The sequence below is a fragment of the Caenorhabditis remanei genome, chromosome IV (assembly GCF_010183535.1).
Source record: "Caenorhabditis remanei strain PX506 chromosome IV, whole genome shotgun sequence".
NCBI classification, from domain to species: Eukaryota; Metazoa; Nematoda; class Chromadorea; order Rhabditida; family Rhabditidae; genus Caenorhabditis; species Caenorhabditis remanei.
The window spans coordinates 16,737,768-16,755,354 of record NC_071331.1 but is presented as its reverse complement, the minus strand read 5'-3'; the positions used below and the strand labels follow the sequence as shown (position 1 = coordinate 16,755,354).

Genomic DNA, 17,587 nt, shown 5'->3' with positions numbered 1-17,587 from the left:
GCGTATAGAAAACGATCCGGAGTTGATTTTGGGAATACATTTTTCAGCTTATAGGAATACGCCTTAATTTCTGATAACTTATCGGAACTTCTGAAATCTGAATTCGTTTAGTTCTATTTAAATTTAGATTAACTTCTGCAATTGATTAGATTAAATGGAGGACTATGACACCATTACTCGGATATGAAAAAGATATCAAATATATGCTTTCACAGAATAAAATGATTTTACTCTAAAAAAAACAACATGACATCTTGGCAACAAAAAGATATGACAGAACAGAAATATGACAGAAGTTATGACGAAGGTGTTAGAACTATTGTGGGGGAAAAGAAGCTGAATAAATGGTAATGAATCATTTTTTCTGTTTTGCCAGAATGTTTTGGAAGATTTTCAACAATTCAACAGACTCAACAGCCGGCTGTGAGGGTGGAACAAACAATGGAAAAAGCGGAGATGGACCGCCGAAAACGGGAAAATGAAGAGTGTTGTTGGCAACAAGAGACTGACAAAGTGCCAGTTGGAATGGATTCAAAGCAACTGGAACAGAAATCGCTGGGGGTTGTTGAGAGAACGATGAACTGAGAATTTGATTGATGGACAGTGGAGACGATGTATCAGAAGACGTACTGGAAGCACGTGATTCGATAAGTGATGGCTGCAATGAAGTAAAGTTTAAAAATAGTTTTGAGAAAAAAATGATATGTTAGAAACTGGTCTCTCAGTTTCAAATTGATTGAAAAACTACAAAAACTGTAAACCTTACAGTAGAATCGTTCTCCTCTTCTTCCAAGACTCTTCTCAAAACCGTATCCGCAATATCTTCTACCATTTTTCTTTTTTCACCATCGATGTCAATGATAACTGCGACAAGTTCTGCAAGAAGAAACTGAAGAGAATACATTTATTTTCCCAAAATCTTACCGTCCTTTCGGAGGCCACTCATCGTGGAAGTGACTCGGTTTGACGGAGAAAATCGCTTCCTTATCTAGTCACTCCTCGCCTTTCGCTTTTCGTCGAAAGCATTCTGAACAACAAACCGTCTTCCTCTCACTATTTCTCCCTATACCGTACCAGAACACTCAAGGGTACTGAATTGACAAGGTCGAAAGAAAGATAGATAGATACTATGTGACCGGTTTTGTCACGCACCGAATTAATTATCGCATTGGCTCATCTGAGAGCTTGTTTACTTCAAAATCAAGAATTTGAATATGTACATTTCGATCAAGATAATAAATTGAGGTCGTAAGACCCAAAAAGATTGAAAATCTCGTTTCTTCGCAACCTTGGTTCTTCTTAAAACAAAGAACCGAACCTGAAAGAAAAACTAAAAATATTTACAGGTTCTCCCAATAAAAAGAATGGCAGTGGTCACATGATAATCTGGGATAATGAATTCTAAATTCTGAAATGTAACACTCGTATTTTAGCTGTTTTAAACCATGAGCATTCTTCCATTGAAGCCTGAAAATTGAAGTTTCCAAATCTACCTCCACCGGACAGTAAATATTTTTCATATCTCATTTAATTTTTTGTTATTTTCCACGCATTTGATACAGTAGTCAGAGTAATCGGAACGACTCAGATGGGATTAGACACTAGGAAGGATTCGGATCTCATGTACGGATTTAGTGAATATTGTGAGATTCAAAATTTTTGGATAATCCATGAGGGGAGTCACTCCTACTGATTGCCAAAATATAAGATGATCATTCTCTTATTTTGAAATCTTTGGATGCGTGTGCTACTCATATTCTTTCTTCTTCTTTCGAAACAATGTTTGGCAGTGAAGGTTAGTTATTAGAAGAATCACTAGGGAATATTAAACATGTTCAGGTGAAAGTGGCTCATATCGGAGCAGTCGGTGCTATGAAAAACTCGGAGAAGATATTGCAACTCTCAAAAGAACAACTGATTCAGGAAGGTGTTCTTGGCGATGATTTTCAGATTGAGTAGGAGACATTTTATGTTTTATTCATGTTTAAACTACGAAGTTCTCAGAATTCTGAATCAAATGGGGTGTGGTGAATCGTATGAAGGAGTTGCTGTCGGTGCAGATATGTATCATGTTCAAGGTGTTCGTGCTTTCATTGGACCGTATTGTAATGCTGAGTTGGATGCTGTCGCTAAAATGGCAACATTCTGGAACATTCCTATTGTTGGATACATGGCTTCGTCGAATAGTTTTGCTGATAAATCGGTGTTCAAAACGCTGGCAAGAGTCTCTCTGAGAACTACAAATTCGTTGGCGGAAGCAGCGGCTGCATTGATAAAACATTACGGATGGAATAAAGTAGCAATTGCAACTAATACAGGAGCAGTTGCATTCGAAAGAGTTCAATCTTTCGAAGAAGTTTTTCATCAGAGAGGAATCAATGTTGTTCGGAAAATCATGTTGGACGAGTATACGAATGCAAAGGCTATCATGAACAGTGGACTGCTTCAGGAGCTCGAAAATAGTGCGAGAAGTAGGTTATCAATGAAATTTTATTCCTTATGATCCTCATTTCAGTTGTTGTTTGTGCTTTCTCATCTACACGAGATATGACAAAGGAATTCATGCAAGCAGTCACTTTATCTGGAATGAATAATGCCAATTATGCATGGATCCTTCCTTGGCTTCAGATCGAAACTAAAGATAATGCACCATGGCTTGGAGATGATGGAGAATATCAACAGAATGTGAAGGATCACTTTGCAAATGCTTTCTTGGTGAGTGAAAATTTTAGTTTCAGGTTGAAAAGTGTTTGTTTAGATTGATGATGTGAATGGATTTGATAATACCTTGGTGACTCCATTCAAAGAAAGATTGGAATCAAACGGATATTCAACTGATGATCTAGAAATGGTGAGTGATTCTCTTTGAATAGGGTCTTTATTGTTCCGATTTTCAGAAAAATATCTATGGATATATCCATCTCTATGACGCTCTGAGACTTTATGCCCTGGCTGTTCGTGCAACAATGAATGAGACTGGAGATGAAAATTCGTATTTGAATGGAAAAGAAGTCTGGAATCATATGAGAAGAATCAGTTTCCCTGGACTTGTATCAAATGCAGGCGTCACTTCTGGAACTGTTATGATGGATGATATTGCAGAAAGAGCACCTGTTTATGCCGCATTCTATGTACCACCAAACAGTGATAACGTGAGAAAAGTGTGTGAGTTGGAGCCCGTTCTCCTTACAAATTGTGATGGAACAAAAACTGGAAACGGATGTTATGAACTGCAAATTACTGATCTCTCTACCGGATTTTGGCCATCAGTTGATGGAACCCTTCCTCCAGATGAGCCAGTTTGCGGCTATCGGAATGAGAAATGTGATTATACGACACTAATTATTGGAGGAAGTGTCATCTTGGTAATTATTCTTCTAATTATTGCTGGATTCTTCGTTTCCCGAGTATGTGAAAATCGTGCACTTGCTAACACCCCATGGCGTATCTGGCGTGACGATTTCCGGGTGATTCAAGAAGATGAAATGAAATCAATGCTCTCAATCGGATCATCCAAAACTAAAATGTCAAATATGAGCATGTTTGTGAAACATCATGCAGTCGTTGGAACGAATACTCACGCATCATTCCATTTATATCCACAAAGAAGACCAATTGTATTCAATCGACAGGATTTACAGCTCTTGAATCAAATGAAACAGGCGGTGCATGACAATTTGAACCCGTTCCTTGGAATGTCGTTCAATGAAAAAGAAGAAATGGTTGTTCTCTGGAAATTCTGTTCAAGAGGAACTGTTCAAGATATGATTTACAATCAGGAAGTAACTCTTGACTCCAAGTTTCATGGAGCCTTTATTCGGGATATCACTCTGGGATTGGAGTATTTGCATTCTTCAATTATCGGATACCATGGATCGCTCACTCCATGGTCATGTCTTATTGACAGAAATTGGATGATCAAATTGACCGATTTCGGAATAGCAAATCCATTGGAACGGTGGGAAAAGTTGGGATTGATATCGACTGAGACACTGAAAGAAGGAGATGACAAGAGTGGATCAGCACAGAGAACAAGTATTCTGTATCAACCACCTGAAATGTTAAAGAATCGAGAATCGAATCGGATGAGAAGAATGGATCAATCGTGGGTAAAACAATCACAAGCAAGAAGGCAGATGGCAGATATTTATGCATTCGGAATGGTCATGCATGAGATTCTTTTCTGTGCTCTTCCCTTCCCAAATGGAACAAATGTTTCGGAAGTTATGGATTACATTCGAGATGGAACCAAATCATTCCGTCCGACAATTCATGATCGATCACAGATTCATCCAGATCTTGTGGCTCTTCTGTTGGATTGTTGGAATGAAAATCCAGAAGTTCGTCCATCGATTCGGCGTGTCAGATTGAATACAGAGAACTATCTGAAAGTGTTCGTTGATAAATTGTACCTCTTGGTAAATACTATTCTCTCAAACTTTCAGAAAAGGATCTCTCGTCGATCAAATGATGAGAATGATGGAACAGTATGCAAACAATCTTGAGAAGTTGGTAGCTGAGAGAACAGGAATGTTAGAGGAAGCTAATGTGAGAGCTGATAAACTTTTGAGTCAACTTCTTCCGAAATACGTGGCAAATGAGTTGAAAATGGGACGATCTGTACCTCCGAAGACATTCAATATGGCTACTGTCATGTTCAGGTAAACTTATTCTTATGGATATTGATGTACATAGTTATTTCAGTGATATCGTTGGATTCACCACAATCTGTTCATCTTCATCTCCTCTAGAAGTTGTCAGTATGCTGAATAACATCTATAGCAAATTTGATGATGCAATCAACAAACACTCTGCTTATAAGGTACAACTCTTTCCAATTTCAATTGTTCGTCTAGTTTATTTATTTCAGGTCGAAACCATCGGTGACGCCTACATGATTGTCTCTGGAATCCCTGAAGAAAACGGAAATGAGCACATTCGGAACATTTGTAACACTGCTCTTGAACTCATGCTCCTTCTGAAAACCTATGAAATTCCACATCGTCGAAGCGTGAAACTCCGTATCCGTCTTGGTATTCATACTGGAACAGTTGCCGCTGGAGTTGTCGGGCTCACTGCACCTCGTTATTGTCTTTTTGGAGATACTGTAAATGTGGCATCTCGAATGGAATCAACGAGTGAACCAGAGAAGATTCAAATGAGTCAAGAGGCTCGTGACTTCTGTATTCGCTACTATCAAGAATTCCAAATTATTCTTCGTGGAGTCGTCGAGGCAAAAGGAAAAGGACCGGTGACGACATATTGGCTTCTGGGAAAGCAGACGGAAAACCAGATGCAACAACAAAATTTCTCTCAACTCGGTATCTAGACAAATCCGCTTAGATTTCTCATATCTATCCCTATTTATCCGGATGGTCGATGCATTTACTTGATTATATATTTTTGAGATTTGACGATGAATAAATATGTGTGTTGTGAATGAATGTGTTGTATATGTGTGTGTCATCAGGGAGTGGAGGGATCAGGTGTGAGGAGTTGATAATTAACACTGAGAAGATTTCTTCCGGGAAGGAATTATTCACCTACCAGAAGAACGGGAAACTGTATGAGAGAGAGAGAGTTGAAAGAGAATTTTCCCGTTCAAAAAAGAAAACAGGATGTTCATTAAAATCTCGACTTCTCAATCTTTTCTAGATGAAAGATTCTCAAATAGGTGTTCATAGAAACCATCTTAGGAACCGGCATCTCAGTTTCCTTTTTCTGAAGTGAGTGGTTTTTCTGAAAGTTTCAATTTCTGAAAGAGGTGAAGATCGGAACATCAGACGAATTTCAGCCCGGTCTATCCCCATTTCAGGAGGAACTGTTATCTGAATTTCTAGACTGCATTTTCAGGCGTCACGTTACAAAAATCTTCGCCGACCTTCCCAGAAACAGGTGTTCTTCCATTAGCCTTCCTGTTCCATAAGTAATCCCAAAGTATACAATTCCCCTCCCATCCCACCACCACTTCCTATAAGTGATTCCTAATCTCCTCACTTTTTGTCTTTATAAAATCTCACATTTCTGCTAACTATCCTTACACCTTTCTCTCAACATGTGCTGTCAATTTTGAATCTGGGAAAGTACATCGGGTGGGTAAATAAGAATATTGGTGCGAAGGTAGTCAACTAATTACTGTGGGTGTAAAATTTGTAATTGGGGTAGTCAGAGGATGATTCAAAGGGAAGTCTTGTTTCACATTTTAGGCTTGCTAAGCAGCGATACAAAGGTTACGTAACCTATAGTCTTTCTCTTTTCAAATTCAAAAAACTTCTTCTTTCTTTTTTCTTTCTTCGAATGTTTGCCATCTTCCGTTGTCTCATCACTTATACATTCCAACTTCTTGTTTGTCGTTGCCTTTTCTTGTACCTGATTACGTATTCCTTTTTGTCGGTCCCGGTGATAACAGAGTCGTTAAATTCAAATGTTGTTTTTTGGGCTATCAGTTTGTGTTGTGAAAACTTTTATTTTGAATGTATTGAATGGTCATCAGCTAGGTTCGAACGAGGACCAGGTGCGGAGGTTTTTGAGGTAATCCAAATCTGAAAAAAAGCTATCCCTACATCCGACTTTCAATGGGCATTGAATATTCAAGTCTAATCCAGAAAACTTCTAAATTCCATAATTCAAAAGGTTTTTCTCTCACCCTTTCCATCCATCCAATTCCAATTTGTTATTATACATCCCAATACATATATTGCTCTCTTTTTCTCTTCTTCTGTTGGTGACTTGAGTGACACCTTCAAGGTGGTCTCCATCCATTCTCATCGTTGTCTTCTTACCTTCAAAACTTTTCTCCATTCTCCATTCCATGCGCTCTTCTCACTTGATTTATGCACTTCACCAAAAAAAATCAGGTCAGCAGGACCGCTGGCGCCTTCTCTCCTTTTCACCTTCTTCTTCTCCTCTTCGTAAAAATTCGAAATACAATGATCCATCCTGACAAATGAGCGCAACACGTTAATTGCCAACAAGACACTCGGTCGAGAAGATATATAAAACGGCTCTAATTGGATACCAAAGAGACAGTACACGAATTGAAGAGACATAGAGTACAGATAAAGAAGCCGCCCGAAATAGTGTTTATACGCCATCGATACGTCACGTCCTTGAACTGGGAGAGGGTGTCCATCCCTTTGTTTTTTCTTTTCAGAAGCCATCACTCATTGACTTTTGCACCTACTTCAGAAGCTGAATCCCTCTGGCAACTCTTCCTACTTTTCCCTATTACCTATCCTTTAGTTTTACTCTCCTAACAGTAAGTTTTTCGAGGACAATTGCGTAATAGTACAACCCAAACATTGCGTAACAGTAGTAAACGCAACAAAGTTTTGAGTGATGGTTTGAGTCTTCTGTCGTACCCGGATGACACAATTGTCGCACTTCCGTTAATTCGAGTTGATTGACAGAATCCATTCATTTTTACGGGAAGAGATGAATCGTTCGAGGACACGAACATGACGTTCAGACCTAACCACGTAATCGAATCATAACTTTTTCATGTAGATAATGGATTTGAATTAAGAAATTAGGAATAAGTGTTCGGTAATGGTAAAGTTAAACAGAAATTAATGAATGAACAACGAGGGAAATTATTATGGTTAGAATTTGTAGAGTCTTTTGAACCTCTCGAAGTTTCAATAACTGAGTTTCAGATAGAGCTTATCAGATACTGTAGTCTTTCAATTCCAGTCAGGAAGCTTACCGAAAGAATTCGAAATGTACCTAACCTTCTTTTTACTTTTGTTTTACTGTTCTTCACTAAAATAAAGGATGAATCGTTTGATTTCTAAATTGAGTCGAACTTCAAATAAGTCTGGACAGCTAGCTGGAATCTAGACTACTCTACGCTACCGTACACTCTCACTTCCAGTCATAACCATTCCCTTTGGAGTCAATATTGCCTGTTACCTAATCCTATTTCCCATGATATAATCCCTCTATCATCCACGTTGCCACTTGACTACTTCAGATTTGTTTATAAATGACATTAATATCCGAAAAGGGTCAATCTCATTTCTTGTAAGTCGATCGCTTGTCAAATAGATCATTCATCCCCCCTCCACCAACTCATCTAATGAATATTCGGCTCTCCGCGGGACGCCTTCTCGTTCTTTTATAAAAAGAGCTGACTTCTCTCATCGAAAACTCTTTGCGGCATTTGCACAGGTGTTCATCTCTTTTGCCTTTCTACCACCCGCCAAATGATACACCAATCATTGTTGCGAAAACTTTCTCTCTCTCTTTCCACCAACAATCCATTATTCAAACACCCAAGTGACCTGAACAGACACCTGTTCTTTTTTTAATTAGAAATAACGAACGGATATAGAGATTCTTATCCATGACTTTCACCTGCTCGTGTCTCCATATTCCACGTCATTCTCCACGGGTCAATTTTGAAAAGAAACACCTGGACTCGATTTGTAATGAGGAATGAGATGAGCACTTGAACCACTCAAACATCTCGTTCTCGTTGACAGAAATGTGCTAATTATGTATTATATTATTGATACGAAAACTTGTAGAGGGTACTACCCACGCACCAAAAAGATATAATTAAAATCAAGAGGGTGTTTCAATGGATACTGTGAATTGCTATAGGCTATTACAATGTGTTGCGTTGGTATTGGTGACCTGCCGTTTCGACGGACACATCTATCTGCACTCGGTCAAATAACATATGTTCATGTGATTGGGGAAACGAGAAATATCTGCAAATTTGCAAACGAAAAGATCAGAAACCGAATTGAAGAACACTGATTTGTTTTTACCGGAACATATACACCGGCAAAAAATATTACGAAACAGAAAGTACTTCAGAAAGTCTGCAGAAAAGTTTGCGAAGTAGTTCAGTATAACATCTATGCAGACAGTCTCTCCGCGTTTTCCATCCTTGAGACGCTTGCTTCTGGAGTATTTCCTCTTGAGAGACTATTCTTGACACTTCTATTCCATAAATTTCAAGTACCTCAAAAACTTCATTAAATCTGGGAAAATTATGCTCATAAAAGCAAGAGGGCAACATAAAACTTCTGTGGCAAGAGGACAACATAAAACCATTGGGGCGGCCCTGGCGGGGCAAACTTGCAGTATCTATAAATTCAACAGAGCAACAGTTTCAAAAAGCAAAACTTTCAACAACTCATCTTGAATAAATACCCTCGAGCCAATCAATTCCCACCGTATTCCTTCCGTTACCTGCCTTTTTCCTCTTCCGCTAAACCATCTCGAAACCGTAATCCTGTCGTTCAATTGCCTGATACAATCTGACCAATTGCATCTGCCTTCCTCTACGATAACATCACAATCATCTGTCCGAGAGCACCTTGAGCTGAGGGAACATTCTACCGCCGCCACACCGGTCCTTCTCATTTTTCCCTTTGGGCACTTCTGAATGCATTCAACCGATTTGTTTATAATTAGGTGACCGATCGTGTCTCTTTTCATCCTGGATTCTCCTTCCCAAAACATTCGGAAAAACCGATAAAGATCAAAGAGGGAACGAGAAAATATGCAAATGTTCCTGTCAATACGTCTTCTTCTTCCTCTTCTTCTTCTCACTACATAAACGCAATGCTTTCATCAAATTCAAATATATTTTATGAGTGAGGGAGCCAGTGTCGCTCCTCCTTTTCTTTCCCTTTTCCGGTCCCTTTGAGTCACAAAGGGAACAAAAAGGCGGAAGCGACAAGAGTCTCATCACTGATTCATATTCTTTCCGTCATCTTTTTGTCCTTTTTTGAACTCTTCTACCACCTTCCACTCTATTTGCCATCCTTTTTAGTGAATCTTTTGAGCACACACCTCTAAATCCTAATTAGCAAAAGAAGTCGTCAGAAGCCAATCGGCATAATACATAGAGTAATACTTTTTGCGGTCATTGACTCTATTCAACTTCTCTTTTTCTACCTCCAGAGGAAAGAAGAAACGGTTGGTGCCAGGTAGGCTCCGCCCCCTTTGTACCTCCTTCCTCCCCTCCGGACACCCGCCCTTCACACTCATCTGATAGCTCGTTTTACCACGTATTATTCTTGATTTTCTTTTGTTAAGTTTTCGATTGATTTGGTACTCCGGTGTTAAGTTCATTGGCTGATAAAAGTTAGGCTTCTTCAGTTTTCAATTTTTCAAGATCCTAAAAGTGTGTTTTCAAAACTCTTATTGTCCGATTAGAATTTCTCGTAAATTACGGTAGTCATTCATTCACAATCATTTATTGGAAGCTTTCTCCTTATTCAAGCCCATGATCATCTTATCTATGCGTGGATAAAAAACGCTAGCGGCTGCGCTTCGCGGTATAAAACCTACTCCCGATTTCTTCCGTTCTGTTTCTAACCAAAATATATTAGTTTGGACGCTTTTTTGGCCTACTTATAATTTTCAATCTGTTTCACTCAACTTTTGTGTCTATTTTTCTCGGAGTTTATCCTTTGCAACATTATAAACCTCTGAAATATTCCAGCTCAATGATGATCGCCACAAAATGTCCAAGCCGTCAATCCCATTCTGATTACTACAGTGTAGCATCATCATGCTCATCCTCTTGTTCCGAAGACGAATCCGCTGTTCCTTCATTCTTCGAACAAGATCTTAAACCTCTCGTCGATGCATCCGCAGAATCAGAAGATCTCTCTTCACTTCCAGTTGGAGTTTGCCCTCATTGCCTTCAAATTTTCGAACAGGTAAGTGTAAACAAAACACTAAATCATCAAAAGAGAACAAAGAATCGTTATCATTTGTAGATAGAACAAACTATTAAAAAGTACAGTATCACCCATAAATTACCTGATTGTTTGTCTTACGGCACCCACTCAAAAAGAGTCTAATCGGTTCTCTTATGACCTATAGTAAGGTGTGTCAACCATCATCAAAGTGACTATCCGACTCGATATCCAGCTGAGTTACAACCTCATCCTTTAGTTATTTGATACCAAGGGGGTCCAATTCATATGTTTCCTCACAAAAAGCACCTGCAATTAGAACAATTCTGTTAGAATGGAAACGCAATCGAAAAATAAATTGGTCAATATAGAAAAAGGGAAGAACACGATGGCGCAATGAATTGCATAACTTCAGATTAGCAGTTGTTAGTTCTATTTTTTTCTTTCCTTCTGTCTATATTATTCTTTGAGCAAACATGCAATTACAGTAGCCACACATTCCCAAACGGGCAGAAATCGAGTTCAGTTGCATTACCACTCGTGCGTGACCTGTAAGCGAAAAGATAGAAAATTGGAGGAAACCGGTTGGTGGCTGGGGTAAAAAAACATAATGGCGCATTGTCTCTGAATAGCTGGATTCTTTAAAAAAAACCTTCGGAAAAGTTTAGATTTGAGTTTGGGAATGAAAGATAATTGGGGGTTCTCTCGGAATATTTCCGGCAATTTGAACGACTGCCGATAGGCAACAGGTGAGGAGAGTCAAGTATCTCCTCATCCCAGACAGCTGTTTTTTATACATATTCTCATATTTCCATCCTCAATCCGATGCAATTGCATTTCAAGTACTCTTCCATACTGTATTACTTAACTTTTTCAGCCAATCAGTCTTCAATGTGGACACTCATTATGCCTAATATGTTGCAATCAACTACTCTTCTCTGCTCCTCCAGTCACAACATCTCATCTGAATCGTCAACGTCCTCGAATGGGAATCAGTCATCGTGCCCCATCAACCCTCCCCGGATCGAATGGAATCGTTATGTATCGTACTCCAAAGTGCCCTGTCTGTCGTTCACCGCCATCTCGTGCTGGCCCTGTTCCGAACCTTGCCCTCGATCATCTGCTCAGAAATATGAGAACTTTTCGATGGAATCAAATTGAGAAGGATGTGAGTACTCGTGGATCCAGGAAGTGGGATGACGGACCAATCCAAGACTGTCGAATCGCTGTACTCGGGTCTGCTAAAGTCGGAAAGACATGCTTCACAATGGTCCAAAATGGGAATGAAGTGATGTTCCCAGATATGCACAATGAATCAGAAGATGCCGATGCATATATGGTTGAGATTGTTGATGGAATGACAATTGAGAGAGCATGTGTCGCATCGAATGGTATTATTATCATGTATTCGGTTGTTGACAGACAATCCTTCTATCATGCCGCTGAGATCTTCAAGAAATTGGAACAGAGTAGAGAGCATAATGTAAGTGACATGACCACTCAGGATTCAATCAATATCTGATCTACTTTCAGCAACCAATCGTACTTGTTGGATCGAAGAAAGATATGAGAGGAAAGAGAGTTGTCACTTCGTTCGAGGGTCAACAACTGGCGAGAAATTTGGGAGTTCCGTTCATGGAAGTGTCCTCGAAATACAACGATTGTGTGTTCGATACGTTTGAAGAGCTGGTTTCGTTGATTCAGAAACAGAATAATGCATTCAAGAATGTTGTAAAACAGATACTTGTTTAATTGATGTCTTATCTCATACTTTTTATTTCATTCGGTGAAAATTAAGAAGGTTTACAAATTATTAGCTAATGAAACTTCCAATTATTCGGTTTCGATTCCATTCTCGAGATGAGAAAACAGTCAAAAAGGTTTTCAGATGTTTCTTGAAATGGTCAACGTTATGGGGATGCTTCAGAAATCTGAAATTAAATTTGAATTAAGTTTTGGAGGATTGGGACATCTTATGAGGGAAGTCGATAGTCTAGCTCAGTTTTTTTTCTCCGGTGAGCAAAGGGAATAGGAGTAACCTATAGAGTTTCCAGTTCACAAAAAACTCACTTTTTGGTGACGACTCTCCGACAAGCAGATGGAAGTATAAAATGATTGCTATCAGAGTCAACTTTCATCAGAATATGAGAGAGTCTATGAAGAACATAATACCATCTCAATGGAGGCATTTGAATACAAGAAGTTGTTCCGAATTCATCTGGACAGTAGTCTGAAAATTTAAAATAATGTTCTCTACTCTATGTTTTCTCGTTTCTTTTCTCCGAACCAAATGGCAAATTCCGATAGTTTCTTCGTATTCCAATCGGCAACAAGTTGTATTCCAAAACCAATAAACTTCTCAATTCCATTTCATTCAACCCAGACTCCACAATCGTCAAAAAACAAAGAGTCGCGATGAGAAGATGTCCTTTTCCATCTGATTCCATCAAACAAATATCCGCTTCGACGACACTGAAACATTCTGATTTGTTTTCTGTGTGATTTGTACAATTTGTTTTGTTTCTACTATCAAGTCACAGTGATATCGATCATTGGGTTATTCTGATCTTCAGACTATCAAATGAAACAAACAACACGTCAGCGGCGGCGTCTGACGCCTCCTCCTTCTTCAGTGGATTCAGAAGACGTCACCAATACGAACCAGAAAACCTTTGCCCTCGTCGTCAAACTAAATAGATCATGCGATCCCTTACGGGATATGATCATTGGGCATTCCCCGAACATTCAGAAAATAGAATAGAAGACGAAGAGACGGAGAGAGAAGACGTCAGAATCAAAAACTAAGAATGATAAGAGGAAGAACAATATAAAAACAGTGAAGGAGGTGGATAATGAAAACACAACAAGTCGATCTACTTTTGATTCGAAATGTCTTCTTCTTCTCTTCGTAAAATCTTCGTTTTCCTTGGACTCGTGGCTATTGTGGCTGCTCAATGGGGAGTTAATTCTGGACTTGGACTTGGTGTGGGACCTGCGAGAGTTGGAGCCAGTGAGTTGATTTCTTCTTTTCTCCATTATTTTAGTCTTGTAATTTGAAAAAACAAGAAACATGTGAACAATTTCCAGATGTGAACGGTGGAGGATATGGAGGTCGTGGATATGGAAACGGCTACGGTAATAATGGATACGGAAACCAAGGATATTATGGTAATCAAGGAGGATATGGAGGTCAGGGATACGGTAATCAAGGATATTACGGGAACCAGGGAGGATATGGAAATCAAGGAGGATATGGAGGAGGACGTGGAGCTTATGGAAATGTTGGAGTTGGAGTTCAACCAGGAGTCGGAGGACTTGTTGGAGGAATCCTCGGATAAGAAATTCACAAATTTTTATGACTGATCAATTGACAACTTGCTTTATGTAAATATTTATGTAATAAATGAACTACATCAAATGTGTTTGGAACCTCACAATAAGGTATAAAAATCTCAAAAATATTCATAGATAATTTTTAAAATGAAAGTTCAGAAACAGTTCAGGCAACAAGTTCGAGAAAACTAGCAGGAATTCAATGGTCTATGATTTTTCACGAGTCGGAACTGCCATAGTTTTTACAAGAAGACACAATTTTTTACTCGGAAAATGCAGTAAACTAATTCTAGTTTTGATCTGGCTGGAACCATCTAAAACCAGGATATCTGAAGTTTAAGTCCTAACTCGTACTCACCTCAGCGTGGATAATTGTGCAAGTTGTGCACACTTTTCATCAGAACTTCCAATCCTTCCAAGTGTTCCAATCACTCGGCACTTCAAACCATTCCAACCGATATTTTCATCTGGTTGGTGCCCATCTGAATCAATCATGAATACAGTTCAACCTATATACACTCCAACCTTCTAAATTTCCCAAACTCCTTCTCCGTTTTTGTTGTGACATTTTCAGAATATTCGATGCCTTTACTGAAGGAACACCACTTTTTTCTTTTACTCCTCCATTCAACCAAAACGATAAATTCTCTAGAATTTCTTCAGGGTCCGGATGTGGAATAATCAAACGATCCATTTCGACATCAATTTTCTTTTTTCTACTTGTTGCAAGTATAACCAGTTCTTCGTTTCCAGCCAGATACTGTTGGGCTTCTTTTGATGCCTAAGAATGGAAAATTGATTTCTTAGAATCAAAAAAAGAAAACTGACCAAATGAACATCATCCACCAACAAATACCTAACCAGTTTATAATCTATATCATGTAATATCTGAAATTCATACAGTTGAGATTTCATTTGAAAAAGTTATCTTACTACTTTTGATTTTGAATCGATCGCCCTTCTCAACTCCACTAAACTCATTTTTTCTGTCGCTTGCACCAACACAGATTCTCCGAATTTCTTTTGAATCCGATGGAGAATCGAAGTCTTTCCAGTGCAATACTCTCCAACCAACAATATGGATTTTTTGGATCTCAGATTTGCTTCAACCTGAACATCAAATACAATTAAAATCTCAAAAGGCCCAGACTCACTTTAGCCAAAATTGACTGGTCAACTTTGACTTCCGAATAGAATTCTTTCAGAAAATCATCAGCTGTTGGAATGGATGTGGATTCAGAATCAGGTGAATCATCCAAACATTTCATAATTGAATTCTCAATTGGATTGATCGCTCCACTCAAATCATCAAACAAAATATGTTTGAAATGGGTGTTATTAATTCCAGAAGTTCTCACAGAGTACTCGATAAATTTGGATGAATTCACTTCTCCTTTAACCATTGTTGTCAGATACTTTGCTCGTTCTCTGTTGACTGGAGAGTCAATGAAATTGGTCACATTGAATGGAAGTTCTTGATGGAAACTTGGGTTTCGGTAGAGGAAAAGTGCTGAAATCACAGAGTTCGATATTGTGAGAGAAGACGAGAACTGACCGTTTGGATTCTGAAGGCCAGCTAGCTGAAGAAAAACTTCAGAATAAGACTGTTCTTTCGAGATTCCATGCTGACGAAGGAACGATTCATCGGTGAAAGTGTGGTCGATTATGTATCCAGCGCATTCTCTGAAATTCGATTTTGTTGCACTGAATCCAGTTAGTTGAATACCAGTAAAATATATTTTAGTTTTTCGCTTTTCAGCTGAATATAGCATATTTTCTCTTTCCTAAAGTGTCAACTAGAAAATTGATGATTGAATTTCTCCTCGATATGTACGGTACTGAAGGTTTCACATTTTCACTGTTACGATTTCTGAACTTTGAAATGTGAACCTTCTTTTTTTGAGCAAATGCTATAAAATAAATTCTCATCCCTAACCGGATACCGCTCATAATATTAATTCCATCTTCCGTAGAAAATCATGATCCAGAAAACATAATTGTTATTCTCATCTCATTCTCATTGTTTTCCACCACCAGCATTCATCCGATAATCATAATCATTTTTTGTGTCCCTCAAATCATCATCCTAAACGCCATCGCCCTTCTCTTTCTTTATTCTTTTCCCCCCTCCGAACAAAACATTTCCGCACAGCCATTGGTCGTGTCGAACGGCTGTCCAACTGGTTTTGTACCCATCTTTTCTCTCTATTTTCTTGCCGAATCCACCTCATCTTGGTCAGAAACGGCACTCAATCAGCCAGTTGATCAGCCATCATTATCTTACCCAAGGAAGTGCAAATAGAATGAAAAAGAAGACGACGATGAAGAAGCTTCTCGACATAATTGTTCGATTAGATACAAGCAAGAAGCGTCTTCAATATGTGCCTTTGATCCCTGAATCGTTTTATTTATGGTTTATTTGATTTTTATTCCTACTCACCCAACTGAAATCTTCTACTTGAAGTATCACTTGTTTCTCACTTGCAATTGGTTGTAACTTGTTCTCAATCTGGAATTTCTTATTCTTTTCACATCTCAAATCTCTGCAAAAACTCACCAAATCCAACACCGCCCGTCTCTCGTTTCTAAAATCCTTATACGTGGAAACTACAAGAATTCTCCAAATTTTCCATCCACTGCTCTGCTTTTTCTTCTTTCTCTGTGCTCCTTTTCCACTCGGTTCCGATAGAGAATTCATTCGTTTCCATAGTTTATCATAGTCTGATCTCTCGAATTGGCTGCCATCGGTTGACACTTGACAGCCCATTCACCTAAGAATTAATCGATTGAAAAACAGAGAAACTGGTTGGAAAAGGGAAGTTTTGAACGAGTGTTTTGGTGACCAGTAGACACGGAAATTATTTTTTTCTAGGTAAGAACAGAATTGAGATTGAGAAGATGTTTAATGTTTTATTAAAATAGTCTATTTTTGTCCGTCAAGGAGAACATGAGGTTTTTTTAACAAAAAATTCAAATCTTGGATGAATATAGGGACTACTGTAACTAAAAGATTTAAGCTTCTTCGTTTCCATTTTGTTGTTACAATTCTGAAGTGTTTTGGAATAGGGCAGTTCATGATTTGATGTTGAAATGCTAATTGAATCACTTTGATTACCAGCTCCGGCAGCCCCACTTTTTCCCTCAACCGGTAGCGTTTTTGAACCGACGAGCGTCAATTTTTGGTAACAAACCCCCCTTAACTCTTTGGATCAAAGTAGCAAGTTTTCAGGGACATCTCTTCTTAAGTTATTAAGCAGTGTGACAATATTGAACTAATCCTGAATACTCTGTCATAATATGGGTATTTTCCTACTGAAATTGCAGCTGTGGCCAAAGTTCATCAAAGATCTCTATTTCCCAGAATCAAGTTTTCATAATTTATTATCATAGTCCAAATCCTCTAAATGATAATCTTCTCGTGACGAATCTCGTAATGATTTGATCAATGAGTCTCAATCAAATCTTCCTTTTGTCGGTTTTTCGAGGCTAGGTGTATTTTCCCGCGCATTATCATTATCCATGAGGAGGAACAGGACCTCTTTATTGTCTCTTATCATTATCTTTTTTCTTCACAAGAACAGACCTGTTACGTC

The 17,587-nt window shown here is 38.6% G+C and overlaps 6 protein-coding genes across 6 annotated transcripts; 3 read left to right on the top strand and 3 right to left on the bottom strand.

Moving 5' to 3' along the window:
- Nucleotides 1-355: 355 nt before the first annotated feature.
- On the bottom strand, nucleotides 356-946 carry GCK72_014676 (uncharacterized protein; the record flags this gene model as incomplete). Its single annotated transcript, XM_003108310.2, has 3 exons — nucleotides 356-658; nucleotides 767-876; nucleotides 925-946. The coding sequence occupies 3 exons, from the start codon at nucleotides 944-946 to the stop codon at nucleotides 356-358; spliced, it is 435 nt and encodes a 144-aa protein (XP_003108358.2).
- A 792-nt stretch (nucleotides 947-1,738) lies between these two features.
- Nucleotides 1,739-5,329, top strand: GCK72_014675 (uncharacterized protein; the record flags this gene model as incomplete). Its single annotated transcript, XM_053730399.1, has 9 exons — nucleotides 1,739-1,795; nucleotides 1,840-1,955; nucleotides 2,005-2,471; nucleotides 2,516-2,715; nucleotides 2,759-2,851; nucleotides 2,898-4,393; nucleotides 4,446-4,661; nucleotides 4,705-4,822; nucleotides 4,871-5,329. 9 exons carry the CDS (start codon nucleotides 1,739-1,741, stop codon nucleotides 5,327-5,329), a joined length of 3,222 nt encoding a protein of 1,073 aa, XP_053585171.1.
- Nucleotides 5,330-10,466: 5,137 nt separating this feature from the next.
- GCK72_014674 (uncharacterized protein) lies at nucleotides 10,467-12,413 on the top strand (the record flags this gene model as incomplete). Its single annotated transcript, XM_003108265.1, has 3 exons — nucleotides 10,467-10,682; nucleotides 11,539-12,144; nucleotides 12,195-12,413. 3 exons carry the CDS (start codon nucleotides 10,467-10,469, stop codon nucleotides 12,411-12,413), a joined length of 1,041 nt encoding a protein of 346 aa, XP_003108313.1.
- Nucleotides 12,414-12,474: 61 nt separating this feature from the next.
- Nucleotides 12,475-13,406, bottom strand: GCK72_014673 (uncharacterized protein; the record flags this gene model as incomplete). Its single annotated transcript, XM_053730398.1, has 4 exons — nucleotides 12,475-12,592; nucleotides 12,732-12,891; nucleotides 12,949-13,133; nucleotides 13,324-13,406. The coding sequence occupies 4 exons, from the start codon at nucleotides 13,404-13,406 to the stop codon at nucleotides 12,475-12,477; spliced, it is 546 nt and encodes a 181-aa protein (XP_053585170.1).
- A 144-nt stretch (nucleotides 13,407-13,550) lies between these two features.
- Nucleotides 13,551-13,999, top strand: GCK72_014672 (uncharacterized protein; the record flags this gene model as incomplete). The annotated part of the gene is made up of 2 exons (XM_003108366.1): nucleotides 13,551-13,671; nucleotides 13,749-13,999. The coding sequence occupies 2 exons, from the start codon at nucleotides 13,551-13,553 to the stop codon at nucleotides 13,997-13,999; spliced, it is 372 nt and encodes a 123-aa protein (XP_003108414.1).
- Nucleotides 14,000-14,283: 284 nt separating this feature from the next.
- GCK72_014671 (uncharacterized protein) lies at nucleotides 14,284-16,761 on the bottom strand (the record flags this gene model as incomplete). Its single annotated transcript, XM_053730397.1, has 10 exons — nucleotides 14,284-14,308; nucleotides 14,353-14,476; nucleotides 14,520-14,775; nucleotides 14,823-14,882; nucleotides 14,928-15,104; nucleotides 15,149-15,504; nucleotides 15,550-15,677; nucleotides 16,279-16,388; nucleotides 16,435-16,503; nucleotides 16,552-16,761. 10 exons carry the CDS (start codon nucleotides 16,759-16,761, stop codon nucleotides 14,284-14,286), a joined length of 1,515 nt encoding a protein of 504 aa, XP_053585169.1.
- Between the last annotated feature and the right edge of the window lie 826 nt (nucleotides 16,762-17,587).